Source organism: Cucurbita pepo, chromosome LG16 (genome assembly GCF_002806865.2).
Source record: "Cucurbita pepo subsp. pepo cultivar mu-cu-16 chromosome LG16, ASM280686v2, whole genome shotgun sequence".
Lineage (NCBI taxonomy): Eukaryota > Viridiplantae > Streptophyta > Magnoliopsida > Cucurbitales > Cucurbitaceae > Cucurbita > Cucurbita pepo.
In genome coordinates this window covers 6,885,509-6,909,439 of record NC_036653.1, presented here as the reverse complement: position 1 = coordinate 6,909,439, position 23,931 = coordinate 6,885,509, and the positions used below count along the sequence as shown (strand labels likewise).

The 23,931-nt window shown below is 38.5% G+C and overlaps 6 protein-coding genes across 7 annotated transcripts; 2 read left to right on the top strand and 4 right to left on the bottom strand.

The window, feature by feature from the left end:
- Positions 1 to 468: 468 nt before the first annotated feature.
- Positions 469 to 1,365, bottom strand: LOC111777367 (pleckstrin homology domain-containing protein 1-like). Its single transcript, XM_023656919.1, has one exon. The coding sequence runs from the start codon at positions 1,236 to 1,238 to the stop codon at positions 804 to 806; it is 435 nt and encodes a 144-aa protein (XP_023512687.1). The 5' UTR covers positions 1,239 to 1,365; the 3' UTR covers positions 469 to 803.
- Positions 1,366 to 2,016: 651 nt separating this feature from the next.
- LOC111776937 (cell division control protein 6 homolog B-like) lies at positions 2,017 to 6,324 on the bottom strand. Its single transcript, XM_023656356.1, has 17 exons — positions 5,979 to 6,324; positions 5,606 to 5,708; positions 5,285 to 5,505; positions 5,079 to 5,153; positions 4,894 to 5,003; positions 4,719 to 4,825; positions 4,564 to 4,623; positions 4,363 to 4,436; positions 4,207 to 4,257; positions 3,702 to 3,751; positions 3,258 to 3,369; positions 3,044 to 3,133; positions 2,770 to 2,832; positions 2,585 to 2,680; positions 2,400 to 2,489; positions 2,203 to 2,315; positions 2,017 to 2,147 (listed from the first exon to the last, which is right to left on the bottom strand). The coding sequence occupies exons 1-16, from the start codon at positions 6,201 to 6,203 to the stop codon at positions 2,277 to 2,279; spliced, it is 1,566 nt and encodes a 521-aa protein (XP_023512124.1). The 5' UTR covers positions 6,204 to 6,324; the 3' UTR covers positions 2,017 to 2,147; positions 2,203 to 2,276.
- A 2,760-nt stretch (positions 6,325 to 9,084) lies between these two features.
- On the top strand, positions 9,085 to 11,731 carry LOC111776896. Its single transcript, XM_023656299.1, has 3 exons — positions 9,085 to 9,250; positions 9,445 to 11,076; positions 11,172 to 11,731. The coding sequence occupies exons 2-3, from the start codon at positions 9,617 to 9,619 to the stop codon at positions 11,395 to 11,397; spliced, it is 1,686 nt and encodes a 561-aa protein (XP_023512067.1). The 5' UTR covers positions 9,085 to 9,250; positions 9,445 to 9,616; the 3' UTR covers positions 11,398 to 11,731.
- A 501-nt stretch (positions 11,732 to 12,232) lies between these two features.
- LOC111776888 lies at positions 12,233 to 13,746 on the bottom strand. The gene has a single exon (XM_023656286.1). The coding sequence runs from the start codon at positions 13,540 to 13,542 to the stop codon at positions 12,451 to 12,453; it is 1,092 nt and encodes a 363-aa protein (XP_023512054.1). The 5' UTR covers positions 13,543 to 13,746; the 3' UTR covers positions 12,233 to 12,450.
- Positions 13,747 to 17,343: 3,597 nt separating this feature from the next.
- On the bottom strand, positions 17,344 to 20,877 carry LOC111777056. Its single transcript, XM_023656498.1, has 6 exons — positions 20,480 to 20,877; positions 19,759 to 20,226; positions 19,452 to 19,509; positions 18,799 to 18,892; positions 17,914 to 18,001; positions 17,344 to 17,824 (listed from the first exon to the last, which is right to left on the bottom strand). Exons 1-6 carry the CDS (start codon positions 20,564 to 20,566, stop codon positions 17,519 to 17,521), a joined length of 1,101 nt encoding a protein of 366 aa, XP_023512266.1. The 5' UTR covers positions 20,567 to 20,877; the 3' UTR covers positions 17,344 to 17,518.
- Positions 20,878 to 21,237: 360 nt separating this feature from the next.
- LOC111776909 (50S ribosomal protein L4, chloroplastic-like) lies at positions 21,238 to 23,931 on the top strand. 2 transcript variants are annotated; one of them, XM_023656320.1, is made up of 3 exons: positions 21,238 to 22,137; positions 23,295 to 23,371; positions 23,531 to 23,931. In XM_023656320.1, the coding sequence occupies exons 1-2, from the start codon at positions 21,315 to 21,317 to the stop codon at positions 23,330 to 23,332; spliced, it is 861 nt and encodes a 286-aa protein (XP_023512088.1). In that variant the 5' UTR covers positions 21,238 to 21,314; the 3' UTR covers positions 23,333 to 23,371; positions 23,531 to 23,931. The 2 variants fall into 2 exon arrangements, with proteins under 2 accessions (XP_023512088.1, XP_023512087.1); XM_023656319.1 differs by having other exon boundaries at positions 23,295 to 23,676.

The following is a 23,931-nucleotide window of genomic DNA, read 5'->3' as shown; positions in this document are numbered from 1 at the left end:
AAAAAGATAGATTAGGGCTTCGATACCTTGTATTTAGCCAGCAGTTGATTCATTTTGTCCATTTTTCACGATCAATGGAGCGAAAATCAAGGCCAAATCTGGTTTCTTGATTGGATCTTTCACATTCTATATTTACAATAATCGGTTTCCAGTGAAAAGCGATTCATCATCTTCATCACGGCTTGCCCCACGGAAGTCTTGACGTGTTGCTAGGATTTGTAGCTGCATAATTTATTACGTTAGGAAGTAATTCATAAATCCTAGTGTCCTAAGCGTGAAAGTGTACTGTTGAGGATGCCAAATGATTTCTCGATTGATCCTGGAGGCTGGAACTCCATGTGAGCATGCCCTAACTGTAAGGAACATCGAATCGGTTTACAGGTTGCTCGAGACTGATAGAGGTTGATTTGGAAGAAACAATTCAGAAAATAACAAATTGATAAATAAAAATCGTAAGGGAAAAAGATATGATCTGAGAAAAAACGTCATTAATCAGTATATGCTAAACCAGAATTTAAACACACTACGGTAATTGGAGATCAAATACACAAGAAAAAAAAAACGAGCAAGAAGGATGATCGTCTGCCTGATAGAAGTTTTGGAACCAAGGAGAAAACGAAGTAGAGGAGATTCAGTTTGATTCACATCATCACCATAATTTTAACAACATGAAAGAAGGAAACAGAGATCGATAGTACCAATTCGACAAAAGGTATTCATCTCGCAACCATCCGAGACTAAATCTCGCCTCGTTACTGTACATAGAGAAAGTGAAGGACGAAGAAAAGTCTTCAACATCGGAATCATCGCCTGTTATCGTAATCAACGACTTCAGATTCGGTAACCGATCGAGAATTCTGAACTATCGAGCGACCGATCGAATTGATCCACTCCTCCTTTTCGCGCTCCGACTCAGCGATGAAGTACATAGTGTCATGACCGGTGGTGGAGAGCTCGAAGGCGCAGGGCTTATGGAGGATATCCTCGGCGCCTTTGACGGTGAGGCAGGTGTTGACAGGGATGACGCCGCGTGGAATGGAGGCACGAGTAACGATAGAGTCCTTAAACCAGAAGAGTTTACCTTGTTTCAGAACGAACCATCGGCGACGCCAGGTTTTGAGATATTCGCCCTGCTTGTTGAGCCAGCCGGCGCGCTCGGGGCTGGTCCAGAATTCAACGCCTTTGTAATCATCCGGACTCGGATCTTGGCCAGTCGCCGCTCGCCACAGGCTCTCCATCCTACCGGAGATCGTCGGCCGCGACGGAATCGGAGGGAGAAGGGGAGAGAGACAGAGAAATGTTTGTATTGATTTTCTATGCCTCTAGGGCGGATGTGGTTGCGAATGGGATCTAGTAATGCGAGACTCTTGCTTCTATTTATGTAATATATATATATATATATATTCCAATTTTTTACGTATTTATTACAGAAATTAGCTGTCAGTATTGACTTATTGACTACCCTAAACGGTGTCGTTTTAAGGCGAACTCACCCCTCTTAACAAAAACCAGGCTGTATTGCTTTGTTTTCTTCTTAATAATAAAACAAAGCTGTTGCGTTGTTTCAAGCGTGAAATTTCCTGATTTAAAAGAAAACAATTTACTCATTTTTCAATTAAAAAAATATTTTCTACTAATAATTAGTGGGACTATGGAACAATATATATTTATTTTAATTAAAAAAAATGATTAATATTATAATTTTAATTTTAGGAAAAAAAATCATTTCTAAAAAGTTCAAGAATAAGTGAAGAAATGTGATTAAAGGAGGAAGAAACCAGTATTATTGTTCGAAGATGGTTGGGAGTGAGTCGCTAATTTAGATAATGATCATGAGTTTATAAGTAAAGGACTCTATTGGTGAGATATTTTGGGGAAGCCCAAAGCAAAGTCATACTCAAAGTGACCAATATGAATATGAGTCAGAATTTCTAACAATTATATAGTTTTTTCTTCAATATTTCATTCAAGTGCATTTATAATGTATATATTTATAAATTAAAAAGAAGAAAACTTGTAATAACAACATTGAATTAAATCAACAAATTATTTAGTTTCTTTTAATGAAATACAAATGGACTAGCTTTTCATGTGCTTCTCCAACTGGTTCTCCCAACCTTTTTCAGACCCTGATGTATGGATGGCATCTATAATAAGAATGAATGAAAACTCTTTTCTAATGTTTCATAATTCAGTTTATACCTTGAGTGGTGAGAAAAAGCCAGAAACTAAGGTGTTCATCAGCACCAACCAATCTATACTCGATTTCGAGACGCCTAATTTACTGTAAGGCAATTTCGAAAGAACCGTATTCCCTGATTCAAATACACAACCGTCTCGCTTAACCACTAAAGGAAGAGAATGATAAAAGGCAACAAAAAAACAAGTCTAGCATGTACCTGTAATGCGAACATGACATCAGCTTCGTCGACTTTCAGCAACACCCGCCTCGTCTTATCGTCTCGAGACTGGCCGAGTTTGAGGAGCCCCTACGAAGTTCAATCACAATGGGGTTTGAGAAATTGAGTTTATCCCATAGCAGATAAGAGTGTCAAGTTCAATGACAGTCGGTTTGGACCACTACCTGGTCGTTTAGCACTGTGAACATGTTTGAAAGTTCTAAGGTTCCTACTGGCGGAATTAGTGTTGATTTGCAGATGTCTACGTATGATTTGTTTACCTGGGATTGAATGTAACAGTAAGAAACAATGTTCAATCGTTGTTTTGTCTTTAGAAAAAGTTATCTCAAGAGGAACGGAGAGAACCCACCTCTCCTATGGTTGTATCCTTCTTTCCTCCACGAACGAGTTTCACAACAGAGCATAAAATAATCTGGATACAATGTTCATAAGCTTAGAAGGAAAATATTTCAAGAACATTCAAACAATCACGTTTCACCTAATCTTTGCTACTCGATTATGATGGAAAACATGTAGTTCAATCCCAAAAAGTCAATTATTGGGTATCAGAACATTCAAGCAATCATCTACAAATTTTTAATGTACTATTACTTGGCCATTTATTTAGAGATTCTGAATTATACCTGTTGATGCTGAGGAAGAGATTGTATGGTTTCCACTGCTGGTGATTTAAAAGTCTTGGATAAGGCAACAGCCATATGGTCCAACCTCACCTATAATGCAAACAGTTACCACCTTTTCTTTTACGAAAAATCTTTCAAGAGTTCAAGAAAGTATGGAATTTAGAATGGACAAATAAGATATGGAAGATTTATCGTGGCAATGACGAGTACTTACAATCTGAGACTCCCGACTTTTAACAATCTCAGGTGCTGAAGCATCACATGCTATATGGTCTTCCTCCTTAGAGGATGCTTTATGTTCCGCCTCTAACAATTCAATGGCGTTTCTGTTTAAAGAAGATTTTAATTACATATTAGTGCTACATGAATTAAAGTGAAAGTTCAAACAGATGGGAACACAATAGCAAAAAATGAAATTATTAGAGAATATGATTCGATCTTTGCAATTGTTGTACAATGATATATTGTTACCAACTCAGCGAATACTGAAAATAAAATTAAAATGTGTCGATACATCAATGTATCCGTAAATCAGAAGTAAAAATAATTTAATTGTTAATTTAATTTTAATTAATCATGAATTCTCATCTTGATGTTTGTAGGCGATGGTATAACCAAGTTTTATGACAGTTACGTTGATGAATTTAAACACACTGACCTGCAAACACAAAGAGCTTTTCTCATATCTCCAGATACAGCTGCAACTTTCTGCAATGTATAAATCAATTGAAGGATCAAACTTGCATTCACATGCCATATAGATCAATAAGCAGCAAACTAATTATGAACTAGTTATGAAATAGACAGTTAATTTTCACAAAACGGAATCATAAATCAATGATAAATAGAAAATCTAACATTCACAATTGGGTTTTTAAATTTTAGTTACTAATTTAAGCGTAGACTGCAAATCAAATAAGATGATTGGTAGACCAGAATGATCTTTTAGAAAGAACATCATTATCAGGCGGGCCTTTGTTTATGCTAGATAGATTCAACCTAAGCATCATTCTTAAGAACAAAAATTTGAAGAAATTATAATGTTTCTAGTTGTGAGCATGTGGGGTTTAAAAGATACATAAATTATAAGTGAACTAAACTAAACGATCCTGTTTCCTAAGAAGCTAAAGAAGATTCTACTGCAAAAATATCATCAAACGTACTCTAGCACAAAGCTCCAAAGCTTGCGGCTGAAAGACAACGAAAGGAAGCACCTATACAGAATATTACATAGCATATGTCAAAAAAGTATAAAGAAATATTGATTGAACTCCTAAAAACAATAGAAAATAGTGTTAAAATATGGAGAATGAACTTACAATTAACCGTTGATGAAGAATCTTGAGTATCTGTTCCTTGGAATAAGCCCTATAAGTTATGACCGGAGGTTTGCCTAGGAAGGCAATAGGCAAAATCAACGATTAGTATTATGTGAAATGCAGTTAACTACTGTATTTTTGTTAAATATGGATCAATACTATAGGACCATAAGCTAAACTGCACATCCCCTTGTAACTCACAATTCAATGCCTGAAGTCTTGGAAGAAAACGATCTGCTAAATCAATAGCATTTGCAATTCCTACAAAATACGTTGAATATCAATCTACTGTGTTAATTTATAATCCATGAAAGAAGAGAAATGAGAGATTATAAGTATCACTGTCATAGGGATACCTATCAAAATGCATCTTGAAAATGGGAAAGTTGTAAGCATGAATAGATTATGTAGCACTGCCTTGTCCTTTGTAATTAAATAATCCAATTCATCAGCAATTATCAACCTGATTTAAGAAAAATGGCGTGAGAAAATGTTGAGATGAAATTCAAATTGCAACAAGTAAGTTTTTACATCATTTTCGTGCAAGATGACTCTGCCTTTTGGGAGTACGAGCTTTGAAGATGTTGCAAGGGTGTTAAAGAGCCATTCCTTTTCTTTTGCGGTTGGGCTTCCCCCATTATCTACCAAAAACAATCAGCGGATAAGCATATGAAACACTAAAAGGGACAAATATTTTAAGGTTTTTACATCCATACCTTAGTGAAAATGTCCGACGTCTTAGCTAACGAAGTGCAGTTTATGGACAAAATGTCTGGCAGCTGAAGACCTGACTGGTAGCATGAAGAATATTTGAATGTGTGATGAATTGAATCTTCAACAAGCAAACATATTAGCTTACAATTGAACAGAATACTGCATATATCTCATGAAGGGACTTCACCTAACAGGTAAGAAAGCCTACCTCTTTCACCCAATCAGCCAACTGCTCTTTCACTTTTTCCATGGACAAAGATTTGCCAGTTCCTGGACACCCGCAAACATACAAACTACCAGCTTTTTCTTTCTCCACACAAGCCTTGCAGAAATTTAAGATTCTGCTCTGTTCATCCTCGCGGCACATGACTGTAGTTGGAGCTGTCGATACGTGCAATGCTTCCTTTGCTGTTTTTATATGTTGGGTATCTAACAAATTGGAAAACAATATATGAAAACCTGCTTGAAGATCAGGATAAAGATAATTGCGTACTGCAACTTCGTGCTACCATCACAAGCTAATCCTCACCTTTAGGATTCCAATCTGGTTTGACACTGGGGTTCTTGAACAAGCATTTTATCGGCGACATATGTAATTTAGGAAAGCCATCAATAAACGTTTTCCCATCGCTCTGCATATGGTCAAAAGAAACCTGTATTATTGTATTTGCAAGATATCTCCAATTGGTGCAACATTTGATCACATACGAGGCTAAGAAATGATGCATTCATTGCAGAAGATCTTCAATTAATTTGTGATATCTAACTGGACTAAGAAACTTCAAAATCCTCCAATTAATTTACTCGTCATCATATCAGATCAAAGAATTATCAGTAACCTGAAGAGAGTGACAAAATGCATACAAAAAATGGCTGTTCTGAATCGATAATGTCAAACTTACATGTGGAACGCTCTTTGGACTCGAATTGAGACACCGACGAGGCGATTTCCAATTCATCGGTTCAGAGACAGGGCTTTGTTGTCTCTGCGCATCACCAGATCTCAGTTTCCGCTTGGGAGGAGTTTTCTCCATAGCAGATGCATCAGTCACTCTCGCAACCATGACATCATCCAATTTCGTTCCATTCTCAATCTTACAGTGACTTCCTCGAGTAATGGCTGGCATTCTTTCGATCTTTGACAGATATGGATCGGTATGGAGATCGATCTAGGGTTTGTATGTTCTTCGATTGGGAAGATTCTCTGAGAGAAGAAAGTAGTTGTGTTTTTAGCGGGAAACTGATAGGTGTGCAGTGATTTTCCCGCTGGTAAAGAGTTTTAAACGGCTTTGTAGTAACTCATTGCCGGTTAGCCTATTTCGGACCTTGTGGTTCTTGGGCCCAGCGTCCAAAAGACCCGGCCCATCAAAATGGTATTTCCTGGCCTCATTTATATCTATTTAAAATAGAATAAATATAAATAATAATTAAAGTTTGAATATTATGGGAACAAAAAAATAAAAATAAAAATAAAAAAATACAAGCGCTTGGAATGCCCCACCCTCTCAGCGATGGCAACTCCAAATTGACGAAAATGACCCAACCCCTTAACTCAGATATTTTTGTTATATATTTCTTGGACCAAAATACCCCTTTATTCATTTATTTGTTTTTTTTAATGTGTTTTTTTATTTTGTAAAAATAAAAATAAAAAAGGGTCGTAATTCACGTCTCATGAGACTGGTGGCGATATGTAGTCGGCCAAAACAAACAATATCTACAAGCGGTTGACTTTGGTTGTCACGAATTGTATCAGAAAGGGTTCTGGGTGGTGTGGCAGCGAAGATGTTGGGTCCGAGTTGAATTGTGAGGTCAACATTCCGTATAAGGGTGTGAAAACGTGTTCCTGTGGTGGATTGGGAGATCCCCATATAAGGGTATATGATTCTCCTTAAAATCGTTAGACCGACGGTGATATATAATGGGTAAAAACGGACAATATCTACTAGCGGTGGATTTGAGTTGTAACAAATGGTAACAGAATCATGTTTCGGACTGTATAGCAGTAGGGACATTGGATCTTCAAGGGGAGTAGACCGTGAGATCGCACATCAGTTGGGTTCTCTTCTACAACTGGAGACTTGAGCTGACAATATTGATACACGGGAGCACGTAAACGCTAATTATCTTAAATATTTTAAAAATAATTATTGAAAAAAAAAGTGGTTTATGTGGAGAAAATTAGGAGGGGGAGAAAGGAAATGGAATGGATGAGGAGATAAGGAGATTGGCGTGGCATAGGCGTCGGAGAGTCCCTGTCGGATTAGAGGGCCATGTGGGTGTGTTCATAATTGCCTCTCTTTAAGCCCCCTTTCAGCTTCCCTCTTTCCCTTTGTCCGTTGCTCGCGATGCCTCCTCCCATCAATTATCCACCATTTCCTCTCTATCCCTTACCCTCTTCCTTTCTCTCTCCTGTCCCTCTCTTCCCTTTTCGTCCCCTCTCTCTCCCTCACTATCCACTAAGCTTTAGAGACGTTTACAAGTTGAGTTAGGTTCGTTTTTTTTTTTCTACTCAATTCAATTATCGACTCCTTTTCCTTTTAGAGTCCTTTGTTCGACAAGACATGGATCTGATACCATGTTAGATGATGTTAAGGATATACCGAACATGACTCTGATACTATGTTAGATGATCTTAAGGATATTTAGTTACCATATAGATATTTTATTATAAAACAAACATCTAGATATTTATATTCTTAACATAGGTATCTGTCCATGTATGGTTATTTCCATATCCTTCCTCTAATTTATTTGATTATAAATAAGATAACTTACACACCATTTAGGTGTGGTGGATTAAGTAAACATTCTCATGGTGGATTAAGTAAACATTCTCAGATGAACACAACTCTGTAAAACATTCTCAGATGAACACAACTCTCTAGAGTGGTATGATATTGTCCAAGTATTCATTCATTATAAATCCATTATCATTCCCTAAATTAGTCTGAGACTTTCATCGTCCAACAATTAATATCAGTAATAACAAGGTTGAGGGTATTTATAATAGAGACTAGATAATTTATCTTAAAAAAATGGGAAGAATAGTCAATAAAGTGTTTTTTTTTTTATTTAAAAAAGCAATAATAACAATAAAAAAAAGTTGTTTTTGGCGTTTAATTCAATGGAATTTCACTTGCTCGAACCAAAAGAAGGCCTACAATTTGGACTTTTCCCATTGCATTTTTAGGCTTTTATTTATTTATTTATTTATTTATTATAAGATTTATAGCGATAATCTCGCCACCGCTATGCCATTCGCGATGGATACGGCGAGCCAGTGGTGCCCGTGAGGCTCTATGTTCTTAATTTTAGGTTAATTAAATAAAAACATCTTTCAAAATTACAATAATATCTTTAAATCTATTCTTAAATTTTAAAAAATTAAAAAATTTAGTTAATTTTTAAATTGTATTTTAATAAAATTGTATTTTAATTAATTTTTAAATTGCGTAAAAAAAGATATTTCTTTGGATAAATTTATTATTAATTAAAAATGGACATAAAAAGTTTAAAAGTTTGACTCTAGAAACTTCGGACACTGGAGCAATAGTTGTAATTTGACGCGAAAGTGACATGTTCGTATACGATGCAGTACACCTCATATTTACGATATTGCCACTTAGAAAATAAAATAACCAAGTGTCTCACCTTTTAAAAAAATTATTATTTAACGAGATAAAATAAAACCGACACGTGTGTGGAAAGTAAGCAAGAAAGTCGGTGGTGTCACGATTTTACAAGCCGCGATATTAATGTAGGGGTACACGTGGCACGTTCGGAGCGGCCACATCGGATCCAGATCACCCGTGAAAAATGCCGCTTTGGGCTGACAAATAGCGATGGCCACTGACCCGAACCGACCGTTTATAAGCAAGCTTCTATAATGGGTTCTTTCCCGAAGAACTGACCGGTTACCGATTCTGCCTGTCCTTCCCTCTCTCCACTGTAAAAGTCCCGCTGTTCAAGTCGTCTTGTAGCGTGAGATTTTTTTTCCCCCAACATTTTCCAATTTAGAAAGCGCACTGGAGGAGTTCTTTCCTGTTGTTTTCTGCGTGTATATATAAAGAGATATCTTCATATATCTCTTCGTAACTCATAAAGGTTGAAGCTACGGCCCTGCTTCGTTTCGTGATTATCCGCCGGGAAAATTCGCTGCCGTTCGGTTTAGGTTCGTCGATTTCTGTTTTTCTACGATTTCGCGTTATTTTCTCGAGTGTTTGATTCGATTTTTGAGATAAATGAGTAGTTATGTATGAGTTTTTTGGATTTTTTTCGAAGAGTTGTTAGGATGGAGAAGCAGTATTTGTATGAGTTGAATTTGTTCTGATATTTTGTTTTCTTTCCATTTTTTCGTTGTTTTAGGTAAAGGTGAAGATTCTGTGGTTTTGTTAAAGTTTTAAACGGCCGTTCGCTTGGATTGAGGGATTTCACGGAAGAATTTCTCTCTGTTTTGTGGATTTTTATATGCATCTGATGATTTGAATGCTGTTGAACTTTTGGCTGTTCTTAATAGTCTTTCGTTTGGGAAATTGGAATGGGAGTGAAGGTAGCTATGACATGTTTACAATGGTCGAAGCCTATTGTTCATCATTCTTCTTGTTGTTCTCCATCCCTAGCCTCCATAGTTTCATCTCCTTCGTCGACGCGGCGAAACCGTAGCGATGGAGGAGCTCTGACGGGGCGGTGTGCTTATACGCTTGGTCGACCAGGTCTATTAGGAATCCAGTTCGCGAAGTTTCAACGGTCGCGCTATTGCGGCAATATTAAGCCAAGAATTCGGACCATCACAAGAGCGTGTAGTTCCAATATGGTGGACGGTTTCTCAGACGAAGAGTTCTCCAAGCAGATTCAAGATTTGGCGCTTAGGTTTCAAATGTCCGCTGAGAACAGCATCCATACCAACGCCGAGAGTTCGGGTTCCGATTCCAGTGTTGATCGTGAATTTAACACTGTCGAATATTCTGTACAAAATCAGATCCAAATCACACCGCCTCAACTCGTTACAACAGAATCTCCATGGCCAGAAATCCACCAAGAACCTGCGGAATGGGCGCAAGAAAGTGAAATAATAATTCCAGACGATATCGAGCGGAAAGCGAATTGCGTTGATCTTCCTTTATCTCTTCGAATGTTAAAGAGGAAAGTGCAATGGCGCCAAGGCATCAGCGACGCTAGAGAATCCGCTTATTGTTCAGTAAAGAAGGCATTCTCCTCCATGGTTTTCATGATTAGTGAGCTTCACAGTTATTCGTTGAAATTGAGAGAGATCCTCTTTTACGAAGATTTACAAGGCATTCTGAATCGAGTTGAAAAAGAGATGCACGCTTCGTTTGTATGGCTATTTCAGCAAGTTTTCTCACACACTCCAACTCTAATGGTGTATGTGATGATTCTGTTAGCGAATTTTACAGTCCACTCAATGGGGAATCATTCCGCATTTGCGGCTTCCTCATCACCTACACCTTCCCTAACGCAGATGGTTGAGGAAGTTGTTCAAATCGAGAATCAAAAGCCAGAGAGATTCGATTCCTCTGCAATCAAGACGTTCTCAGTATCTGGGAAAACAGCTTCCATTAGCGGCGGAAATGGAGGCGGCGGCGGAAAGGTCAGACCGATTGCAAGTGGCACAGACGGCGATGAATTCCATTCATCAGACAATTATCCCACCGTCATGCCGGACGGTACTTCCCAAATGTCCTCAATAGGATCTTCAGCAGAAGAAGAGTTGTCGATATCAGGGATCAGAGAAGAAGAGACTTCTCTGTGGAATTCAATTCTCAAAGAAGCTTCACAAATGAGAAATGAAGAAATCGACCAAAACGCCATAAGGAGATTCGTATCGCCGGTGATAGCGAACATCGAATCGGACACCTACACCGAGTATTTCAGAACAGAGCTTCTTTACCAAACGGGGCTATCCCAAGACCCAAACAATCCACTTCTCCTCGCCAATTACGCTCAATTTCTCTGCCTAGTGGCCCATGATTACGACAGGTGATAATTCTAAATTCCCTTTTTATCCGTCTGAGAAAATAAATCAAACAAAAACCCGATTCTCATCTCCGTATTGTGGGTTTGTTCATCAACAGAGCGGAGGATTACTTCAAGAAGGCAGTGGAAGTGACGCCGGCTGATGCAGAGGCGTTCAATAAATACGCGACGTTCTTGTGGAGGGTTAGAAAGGACTTATGGGCGGCGGAACAGACATTTCTTGAAGCCATTTCTGCGGAGTCTGGGAACCCATTTTACGCTGCAAAATATGCCGATTTTCTCTGGAGCAGTGGCGCCGAAGAAACGTGTTTTGAAAATTCTTAACTCCAGAGAATGATAATATATCCCAAGTTTCGAAATCCTCGGAGATGGAAAACAAGTTGGGGTCTAATGGCGGGCGGCGAGTGAATTGGGGTCTAATGGCGGCGCCGTGGTTGATCAGAGACGGGATTTTGTTTGGCTTCCAATGGGCTCTCTTGAAACTGTAAGCTTCCTCTATGTGTACATTTTCTTACCCTCTGTGGGCGCCGTTTCAGATGGCAAACTGTAATTATTCTTTTTTACAAAATGTCAATTTCTGAATAGGAAAAAGAAGAAAAGAAAAAGGAAAATAATGAGATATGATAATATAAATTTACGTGCTTTTTTCCGGTCTTTCCCCAAAATTCCATTCCGAATGCCCACACCTTTCTTTACCGTTACTTTCCCCAAAATACAATTGGGCCTGTCGGCCCATGTTGCCACCGAAATTGGGCTTTTTGCATTTACAACTTTCCATCCCGACTTTAGTGGCGTAAACTATGGGAATAAATGAAAATTCCCCACATTATCCACTCACTCTTATTATTATACGCCTTCTTCTTCACTAACATGCCCTTCCGCACGTGATAGGCCCATAATTGATCCCATTGGAGTTATATTTCTTATTGAAGAAGAATTTCATTCAGTCTCAGGTCTTTCTTGGGGAAAAGTTTCTACACCCTCATCTCTAACTGGACGTGGGATCTCACAATCTATCTCGTTCGAGATTTAGTGTCTTCTCGTTGACACTCGTTTATCTCTCAAATCGATGTGGGATCTCACAATTTCGTTCAATTATTATCACTAACTCTCGTTTCAATCTTAGTTGAGTTCAATTATCATCACGGGTATAACTAAATTCACTCAAAATATGTGTGGAATATCATTTAACTAAAGAGAAGGCCAAGAGCTTGTACAAATCATGCCTTGGTGTGGCTCTATCTCATGCCATGGGCTAAAGAAGGATTGAGTTTGACCCATAGTAAAACAGTACGGAATTATACCGACAAGTTCATTAAAACAACCAATATTAATAAAATAAAATAAAATAAAATAAAAACAGTACTCATCAATCGATCAGATTTCGTATACAATCGCGAAGCAGGGGAGCACAGCCCTCGGATTGAAAACCAACAGCTCTTCCTCGTCCAACGTGGTCTGGGCCCCACTACCACTTCGCCCGACGACGGAGTGAAACCCTTCGCCGTCTTTTTCCGGCTCATCGGCGTCTGACCCGACCCGACCTGCAATGACCCGACAAACCAGAATCGCCCGCTTCACGTTCAGAAACTTGAACTCCTCTTCGATGTCCTCAGGGATCGCCACGTGTGCCCTCCAGCTACTCGATAACGTCGATATTCCGTCCAACTTGTGGGAGAATCCCGATTTGATTATCCCACAAATGCTACAAAATTGCTGCCCGCAGAGGCTGGAATTACCATTTTGCCCCAAATCGCATAAAAACGTCGCACAGTGAAACCTCAGCAACTCGTTTCCGTCGGCGATGCACCGCTCGTCCCGACGCTTCACCGCGCCGTTTCGGGCCGCTGCTTTCGCCTTCACCGACTCTCTGTACTCCTCGAATCTGGAAACGATCTTTGGGCTATTGTGGATTTTCAAGATTCGAACGATTTTCGGACTTTTTTCTTTACTCGTCCATCCCGTTTCGAAAATGATTCGAACAATATTCTTCCCGGAATCGGAATCGGCGAGTTCCGACACAGCATGTTTCGCCGATTGGTGCTGTTCGAGCAATTGATGCTTGGGGAAAATCTCGCCGCAAGCAGTGCAAGGGAAAATGTCGTTGCTGATGTGGACAAATTGGTTAGTCTCCGCCGTGGTGATGTCTGAATCCTGCGGCGTTCCGGCTGTCGGAGTCTCAACCGGGGGAGAAATCTCCTGTGATGTCCGGGCAGGAGTGGGGGGCCGAGCGGTTTCGATTGCCATTTTGCAGGTTTTTGAGGAGAAGATTCGTTTGAGAAATGAATAGGAACTTGTCAGAGCCTTGTGGGGCTTAAGACAGGAGGGCGTCGGAGTGGCTTTCTTAGGGGGCGGAGGACGGCGGCGGCTGCGGTGGTCGGCGGTAGTAAGAAGGAAGCAACCAACATGGACAATAAGCAGTAAAAGAGCTAGGAATTTGTTGCACAGAGATCCGGCGGTTGGGGCCATGGGTGTTGGGAGAGTGGAAATGGCGGAGCTCCGGTCAGGGATGTTCTATGGCATCGCCATTGAAGAGGAAATGAAGAACATGAAAAGGAAAAGAGAAGAGAAAGTGAAGGAAAAGGGGAAAACCAATGTCGGAGTGTGGGGGCGACGGACGAATAAAGCGAATAAAGAGTAGTTGTAACGCCTCCTCATGCCTTTCTATACTTCATATTATTGCTTATATTCTCTTTTCTACCCCTTTCACCCCGGGGGAAGATCCGGGGAGAACTAGCTAGATCTGAGTTCGAGTGGCTCCTAACCACAACTCATCTGCTGATTCTTCAACATCAGTCGGTTCCGGTCCATAAACAGTGACAATTGCTCCATAATGGGGTTCCTATAACTAAGCCACTGCCTTAGAGTCCTCGACTCATTCTTCAACAGGTACATAGTCAAAGTCTTGCTCTCCTCCCACTACTTGACCTAAAATATGGAACGACCCATTTAACCCTTATTGTTAGCAAGATATTGTCCATTTTGGCCCGTTATGTATCATTTCTCCCAGTTTTACAATACTGTCTGGGGAGGACATCGTTATAAAATGTTTTGTTATACCCTCCAATATAGACGTGGAATCTCAATAAAAATACGAGATAATTAAACTGAATAATGTTTTAAAACTATAAATAAATAATAAATAAAAACAAAATAAAATGGACCGATTTAAGACCATGAGAATCAATTGAGAACTATACTCAAAGGGACTAAATGGTAATTTAACATGATAATAATAAATAATTAAAAAAAATACTGGGGAATTTCTTTTTAAAATTAATGTCGTTAATTACAACGGTACGTGCCAACGCACGTGCTGGTGGCACATTCTGCGGCTATATCCACTGGAACACTGAATTGAATGACTCATATATTTTATCTATTTATTTATTTTTGTTGGCAATAAATAAATAAATATTTATTTATTTATTTTCCGGAATTTGATGAAAATTACTCCATCAACTGACAGACACAGCACGAGTGTTGTTCCGTCCTCTCCCTTACGGAGAATCCAAAGCCTTTTTGTTTTTATTTTTTATTTTTTATGTAATTAAAAATTAAAAATTAATTAATTTATTAAAAAATATAATTATTGAAATAAAATTTAAAGTTTTTGAAATTAATTAATTTTTTGTTATATATATTGAAATTGAGTTTAAAATTTTTAATTTAATGCTTGAGAATATATAAATAATTATTTTGTGTTAATATTTTACTTTTATTAAAAGAATATTATATTAAATTAACTCGAGACAAATATTAGTATTTTTTTAATTAATATTTTAAATTTCGAGCATGTTATTTGTAGTGATTCGAAATTATTGAATTTAAATTATCGTCCAATTTCTCGGGTTGATATCGCGAGATATAGAGATGTGTACGGCTTGTTTGATAAAGTAGATGTGGGCTCCGGCCCATATGAAATGAAAGTGGGCCATATGCTTTCGGATGTGGGCCTTCGAATCATCGACGCGGCACATTAAAATATTCGAAATAATAATTTAAAATCTTCTGTTTGGATTAAACTATGCCACCTAATATTAAATATTTGTGTCCTCTGATTTTGTAATANATATATATATATATATATATATATATATATATATATATATATATATATATATATATTTAAACTTTTAATTAATTTTTTTAATAAATCAAAACCTAAATTTTAGTAACTAAATATTTAATTTTAAACTATTTTTTAATGGTATTTAAATTAAAATATCTGCCATAATATTAGTTGCCGACATAATTTTAGGTTGACCCACCAAACTCGACTCAACGTGATGTGTTTAAATATACGGGAGAATCCCGTAATCTTACGTACGAATGCACTCTAACCACAATTCTCCCAATGACCATATGCCATGTGGCGTTGGGTTCGATGTGTAGTATTGGTTTATTATGTTTTTATTTATTTATTTTTTTTGCCATAATCTTTTTGCTCTTCCCCTCCAACATAAGTGTTGCTTAAGATTGTGGGGCCAACAAGGTTGACCATGACAAGTTTATTGTGTTTGGCGCGTGTGATGCACGCGCCCACGGCAACCTTTTGTTACTTGATTTATTAATTTGGGCCGCAATAATTTGATGGGCCCATAGAAACTAATTATGGGCCTGAAAATGGGCTATAGATTGCGTTAGTGTCCATTACCCACAGCCCAATAAATTCCGGGCCGTTTTATTTTCTATTATTTTTGAATTTATAATGCAAATAATTACGTGGAAATTCGAGTAAATCTCAAAGGAAGTCAACCAAAATTGTAAAAGAAAATAAAAGGAAAAAATACATTATATTAATTTAAATATAAATTAAACATATATTTAATATTATTATCGAAATTAAAAAGTTAAGCATGATTTATTTAACGAAATAATATATATATATATATTGAAATTCCCTCTTTGTCGTAACACAATGCGAATTTAAATGGGCCGGCCCAGAGTTAATGACCCAATAGCCGCCTCGGCCCATTATAGAAAGCTAGAGATAATCGACGTGTCGCATCCGTAGCCAAGTGTGGTGCGGATTAATCGTAATCCGTAGCCATGTGTGGTGAAGGATAAGGCGGCTGTGGTGAGCTTGCGCTTCTGAACATTGCATCGCCGCTTATTTTACCCAAATATTCCTTCACATTTCATTTCAAAATTTCCCCCTCCCTAGAAAACAAAAGGCAAAAAGAAAATTATATATATATGGCTTCTCTTCCGATCGCATTCTCTCCGGCTGCCGGACGCGTGTTCGCAGCCACGGCGGCGAAGGGCGCCGGCGAAAGCAAGAAGGAAAAGGGCCTTCTTGATTGGATCATCGGAAGCTTGGAGAGGGATCAGCTTCTCGAAACCGACCCTGTTCTTCAAAAGGTCGAGGGCAAGGACGGTAACAGCGGCACCGTCAGTGGCGGCCGGAAGAATTCCGTCCAAGTCCCGCCGAAAAAGAACGGCGGGTTCGGTGGTCTCTTTGCCAAGAAAGACTGAAGACGACGGCGGTAGCGGCGGCGACGCCATTTCACTCGTATATAATTTCTTTGTATTGAAAATTTATGCAATTTCAGGGCATATCTTGTTGCCACTCTCTCTGCTGCTTTGATTGGTTGTTTTTCAATGCAATCGTTACATTATTAATTATTGTTGGAAATTGTTGATTTATTTATTATTATCATATTTCAATCAATCGACATGACAAAGATTTTGCTGCTAATATAATGTCGGGTTCCCTGAGAGAAGTGTGTGAATTATGATGCAATATGAACAAATCCAACAATAAAAGAACCAAAACGATGTCGGTGTGATGACGTGGATTGATTTACTAAAATGTTTATTGAATTATTGAGATTGATATGCTTCTGTTGACTAAATAATAATAACCATAATTGTATTAATTCATCCATCCAACTCTATTCAATAAGCATTTACTCTCAATACTGTTCTTTTCTTCTGTTAAAAAAATAAATAAAGAAAATGGTAAAAATAATGTAATTTATTCATCCCATTATATTTATTTTAATGAATGTTTTTTTTAAAATAATTAGGGATCTCCATAATGGTATGATATTGTCATTTTAAGCATAAGCTCTAGTGACTTTATTTTGAACTTCGAGCTTACTTTGCTTTGGGCTTCCCGAAAGGCCTCATACCAATGGAGAGATAATGGTATGATATTAATATTTTCTTTATAAATTTTGGGTAAGAATTATTATTATTATTATTAACTAATTTCGATTAAAAAGAAAGAAAAAAACTTCTTAAGGGATAATTTGCAAATAGGGTTTTGTGAAAGAATATAGAGATGAAAGGCTTAATTTTTAATCTCAAGAAGACCAAAGAAACAGCATTTCATCATGATCAGCAACGATGAAATCAGGCATTAATTAAACCCACAAAGAGACGGTATATATACTAAGCATTTTGTGGAGAAAATCTTACCAAGAATTGGTGTGAGGAGCTAAGAGGAAGAAGAGTTGATGTACTTGATGCAGTCCTCCACAGCCTCTGTTCTATGTGAGTCGACGGCGGACACCGGCAGTGGCTTCGAGGTGGCGACAGGCATGGCCGGAACAGGTTGTTGCTCATGGTGGGGTCTTCTCTTCATGGCCATCAAATGCCAAGCTCGGGTCACTTTATTGGCCAGGTGCTTCAAAAAGCTCAGCGGAGAGAATTGCAGGCCTTTCAGCGACTTAAATCTCAACTTTCTAAACGACCCTGTGCTTCGCCTGGTTGCGTTGCTCGACATGTTCCTTTTCTCAATCCTCTGCTCCATTGTTGCCGTCGTCATAGAATTAGAAGGAAGGTCTGAAGAACACAGAGAAAAAAACAGAGAGATCAAGAAAAGGGACGTACACACTGCTGAAAAGTGCAGGCTGCCAACCAAAGCGTGTTCTTAAGCAAACCCAAGAAGGCTCTGTTGTGTCCTGTGTGCATTAAATCTCTATCAAGCAAGGAACAAAAGTGAGGGTCATTCAATATAATGCCTAACACTGATTTAATCATGAAATGTCAACCGTTAAATGTTTGATCCAACGGCTAAAGATATAATGAACTTTATCTGGATGTCAAGATAAACAGAGAGAACAGAAAAGGTAGAAATCAACAGTTTTGACATCAAATAATAAACAAAACCATAAATATAGCAATAATCATGTCGTCCTCTCTACTGCAGTTTAGTGGACTAAATTGATGGCATTTTTAAACTATTGAATATAGCTATAGCAAGGTAGATTGACACAAATATATCACTTTAAATTCAGATTTTTCTTCTTCTTATTTTGTTTATTGGAGAAAAACAATTCTCTCCAACATTTACAAGTTTGGAATAGGAACAACAGTGGAAAGCGACTTGGAATCACAAAGGAAGCAAAGTCAATATTAAATAAGGGGATGACAGAGCAAAAGGGAATGATGAAAGGCTCTAAAGATTCTTGTTTCAGATAAAGGAAAAAGGGAATTTCTAAAGCTAAAATGGCCATTTAGGAAGAAAGGATTTTGAGCGGACAATTATAGGGAATACATCCACTAAGGGCGTAAAGCTGTTCTTATTTTAACAAACTTTTGGGAAGCGTTCTATGGTGGCGATGCATCATGCTTTCTTGTTAAAATATATACTAAAAGGTTTGATCAGACAAAAAGACTGCGTTTGTGTTCGTAGCAATGATGCTAATGGTTCATGTGTGATGATGAGATAATATAAACTTTTACTCGGAACTCACAATAATAGTTGAAGCTAACCTCTGTAACCAAGTGTCACGGCGATGCTTGTCTAAGGTGTGTTGCCCATGACCGCATGCTCGTTGCATGTCAAAATCTTGCCTTATATCACTTTATTGCTTTCCTAATCTTGCCTTGTGTGTTGCCCATGACGCCGGGTACAACTGAAATGTCCCAAAATGTACTATAAGTGGATGCGACTAGTCCTCAACTCCTCCCACCTAAACTTTGTATGACCATTCGGCGAAATCATGTCTAGACCTGTCAGACTAGAATCGCCTCAAAATGTACTATAGGGAGATGCGACTAGTTGTCAAATTCTCCATACCCGAAAAGTTATACGCTATTTAAGCCATTTTATTGTCTTTTGTATGTAGTCATATAACGTTGCTCTCATTCTTTCTTTCAACCTTGCTTCCAAACTCCCTTTTGAAAATCTCTCTGCCTCCATTTTCTAAAACCCTTTTCTCAAAACGGGGCTACAGGTTTGAGCATATGTTGTCCTACCGTACGCGACACGATCCCAAATTGGCTTGACCCACTCAATGTTGGAAGTGAGTGCTGCACAATCATAAAAGTCCGCTGCTAAAGAAAAGTGCGACTGTGACCATTCCATGGCCGGTAAAATTGAGTCTTTTTTTAATCATAACAAACCATTCTGCTCTGTAAAATACCTGGCGCCATTCCATCTGATGGCAGTTTTACCAGCAGCTTAGCAAATTCAGGATCCAACTAAAGATAATCGTCTTCATTTGGCTTTTAGGTGCAAAACTCAGACATGAACAGTTTCTCATTGCTTTTCACTTCAAATCATTTCCCCTCTTTATCAGCAATGTGAAATAATCAAAAACATTAACTCAAGCCAAGTAAATCTCAGTATGCCAAACAAGTTGCAGAAAAAACAGCCAACACAATCCAGCTCTAATTTTTATTTTACATTTGATTCAAGCACAAACACGAGTATCCTATGGAGGAGATTTAGTTCCTGTCATTCATAACAAGCAAAATTTCCCCATTGTCATTGATCACATTATCCAAAAATTGTCTTACCTCGTCAGTATCCTTAAACGTATGAGGAGTATGCAGATCACTGTCCAAATTATACCATAATTCGTTGATCTTTCTCAGAGCAACCCAGTGCCTGCTTTTCCAAATGCCACCAAACCTTCTAACTGGGACGTTAAGCACAATTCCCATAAGTTTATGAGTAGCCTCAGGTCCATCCAAATCGATTGAAGAAGCTCCATTCCGATGGTCATGCCACACCACACTCTTCCCTTTCTCTTCAAGAGCTGAAATTAGGACATTTATATCATAGTTTCCAGTTACTGAGTTGTGATGAGGCTTAAAGACAAATGATAATGGCGTCCAAGGTTCTCTGTTTGGCTCGTCGAGCACCAGCTTTTCAGAAATTGCATTTAAGTGCGCTCGCGTAAATGCATCATTTTCCTGTTATAATATGATGTTAATAGAAGATAATTATGGTATGAAGACACCGAAATACAAATGGAATGCAACAAATCGTCAGATAGTGAGACGACAATTCTTTCTTAATGATAAGGAACAGTATAATTCTGTTTATCAGCATCTTAATTACACTGCAAATAATAAATTTCAAGATTTAACGATTATCAATCTCAAGCAATCAGAAAACGGTTGAAAAATTTTCAGAGTCAAAGGTTTGAGATTGAAAATAAAATACCTGAAACAGGTTATTGAGTGCGTGCAAGAGGCAGAACTGTAGCTTTTGCCTCTCGTGATAAACTCGGCAATCCTCGCTCGCCATCATCTAAGTCTTAGATCTCAAACTCTCAGTCCGAAATCACGAAAAAACCTATTTCGGAAGCAGGAAGAACTACGAACCTCTGAATCTAGGTTCAGATTCAGAACTGTGGAATTCGTCGAGTAGACAACAAACACGGCAAACCTGAACTCGTTTCAAATACGATCACGGAATTGTATTTCACCGACGGAGAGAGCATGCGCCGCCACAAACTTCGGGCAGAAGGGCGGCGATGGATTTCGACTTCGAAGAAATCGGCTGGTCTCGGAGTTTCCGAACTCGCTATTCGATTCGGCGGGATCTCTTCTGATTTCTCCCCAAATCTCCCAATTATTATATTTATTTAGCAAAATGAATAGTAAAAATATAAAGAAAAAGAAAATAAATTATTTCTTAAATTGTATCAATTTACTATAAATTTTTAAGTTCTTATGACGCAATTTTTATATAAATAAATAAATAAATAATAGAAGAAATTTATATATACAAAAATTAAAACATGATTTTTATTTATTGATTGAATTGCAACATTATAAGAAATCATTTTAAATATATTTAAAAAAGGTTAATGGAGAAAAAATTGAACCGATAATAAAAATTTAATTTAATTAATTAATTTATTATTATTATTATTATTATTATTTTTTTGGTGAAAAAGGAAAGAAGGTCATATTTTCGTCTTTGCCACTGATCTCAGTTACAGTGGATAACGGAAACTCAAAGAGCGCCTCAAAGCTCCTCCATTGCACCAACAATGGCGACCTTTCCGACGCCATTGTCGCTCTCTTTCTTTTCTTCGTCGATCTTCCTTTCCTCCACCAACGATAATTTGAAGCTATTCGGCAATTGGAAACCTAACTCCCGTATACCCCAAAACAAGCCCTTATCGATTTCCTCACAGCTCGCTACCCTTCCAGTCCTCTCTTTCGCCGGAGAAGAGGTCGGCAAGACCTACCTCGACCTCAAATCCGCTCCACCGGAAACCGCCCGCGCCGTCGTTCACCGAGCTATTATCACCGACCAACAGAACAAGCGCCGTGGGACCGCCTCGACTCTCACTAGAGCTGAGGTTAGTGGAGGCGGTAGGAAACCCTACCAGCAGAAGAAAACCGGTAAGGCCCGTCGCGGTTCGATGCGTACTCCTCTACGACCTGGCGGAGGTGTGATTTTCGGGCCGAAACCTAGAGATTGGTCCATTAAGATCAACAGAAAGGAGAAGAGATTGGCAATATCGACGGCGGTGGCTAGCGCGGCGGTAAATACGATAGTGGTGGAAGATTTCGGCGATAAGTTCGAGAAGCCGAAAACTAAAGAGTTCATTGCTGCGCTGAAGAGATGGGGAATCGATCCAAAGGAGAAATCACTGTTCTTAATGACGGAGGTTTCTGATAACGTACGATTATCTAGCCGTAACGTCGGAACGTTGAAATTGTTGACGCCGAGAACGCTGAATTTGTTCGATATTTTGAATTCCGATAAGTTAGTCTTGACGCCGGCGGCGGTAGATTATCTGAATGAGAGATATGGAAACAATTACGAAGAAGGAATCGCAGACGAGGAAGAAGAAGACGAAGAAGGTTGATTTTCTTACCTTTCTCCATTTCAATTGTTCAATTATAGAAATCAAGAACCACCATTATCGTTCCATACTTGAGTTTTGCCTAATTCAACATTCAAATCACATTAGAATTATGCTATGAATTCTGGTTCTGCATCTGTTAACATGGCAAATGCTGGCTTAGGCAATAGTCTGCTTGCTTCCAAATGGGTTCTGCATCATCATTTTGTTGAATCGATTTTCATTCAGATTTCTTGTATTCTCTGTTTTGTTTCATTTCTGTCAGAAATCTTAGAGGAGTAATCAAAATGGAAAGCTTATTCAGGATTGATATTGACTTTCTTCACTCTAAAACCTATGGTTTTCTTAACATTGCTCTTTCTTGCTGCTGCTTCCATTGTTTCACACAGAAACTAATGTCTAGAGTGAGCAATTGTAATTCTTCCATTAATTCCTTCTACTGTTTCACATCAAAATGGAGAAGCTCTTGATGAACTCTCTCTTGGAAGTGTGGCTCGAGAGAAATAGTAGAATTTTTAGGGGTTGGAGAAGTCAATGGAGGATGTGTGGGAGGTGGTGAGGGCAACATATGCTCAAACCTCTAGCAAAACCAAGTCCACCACTAGCCGATATTGTCCTCTTTGTGTTTTTCCCTTTCAGGCTTCCCCTCAAGGTTTCAAAGAAACGTTAAGGAGAGACTTTCACACCATGTGGGATCTCACCCTTATAAGCAATGTTTTGTTCCCCTCCCACCGATGTGGGATCTCACAATCCACCCCCCTTGTCCAGCCTCTTCGCTGGCACATCGCCCGGTGTCTAGCTCTAATACCATTTGTAACAGCCAAACCCCACCGCACCGCTAGCAGATATTGTCCTCTTTGGATTTTTTCCTTTCGGTCTTTCCCTCAAGGTTTTTAAACGCGTTGGTTAGGAAGAGTTTTCCAGACCCTTTTAATGAATGTTTGTTCCCCTCTCCAACCATTGTGGGATCTCACATCGTGTCTTTCTTTTTTCGGATTGGAATCCGTTCTTGGATCTTGTTGTGAATTTCTTTTATGGGCTTGCTTTTTGTAGAAATCTCAGTTTCTTACTACAAAAACAGAACACACCTACTGAAGTTAATAGGGAGAGAGATTGAAGTTCTTCCATTAACATCTTCTTCACTTTTGAAAACAGGGCTGGAGGAGGTAGGTGAGGATTCGGACGCAGCATAATGAATCTGCCATGTGCAAATCATGAAAGGAGCTTACAGGGTATGTTAACTTTCAAGCTTGAACGTATTCTTTTTTTGTTCTTATACACACACAAAGGTATCTTCTTGTCCTTTTATCCTCCGATATCCTAAAGTGTTATTAGCTGATGATCTCTTCAACAACAATCTTTTATTCTTTTGGAACTTGCATTCTGTTTAGGCTTCCCTCTACTTTCTTCCTAAGTTAGGAGCTTCCATTAGTATTCTGAGTCTCCTATGGCACTTCCTTTGTCCATAACATATGAAAACGTTCCGAGAGAAAGAGAACGAGTTTGCAGAAGATGATACTTAAAATGTTTTGAGTTCCTTGAGAGTCTTCCTAAAAACGGCCCCTTTTACGGATGTTTTTAGTTCAACGAGTGAGGTTGAGAGATTCGAACTTTTGACATCTTTGGTCCATAATGTATGTCTAAATCGTTTGAGCTATGATCAGATTGGCTAAAGTTGAAGACGGGAGTTGCCCGTAAATCTAAGACATGTAGCTCAAAGATTGTCCGACCCTTTATAAACTAGGAAAAATGTGGCTTATAATAGAGTCATGCTTAAATTTTTAGATGATAA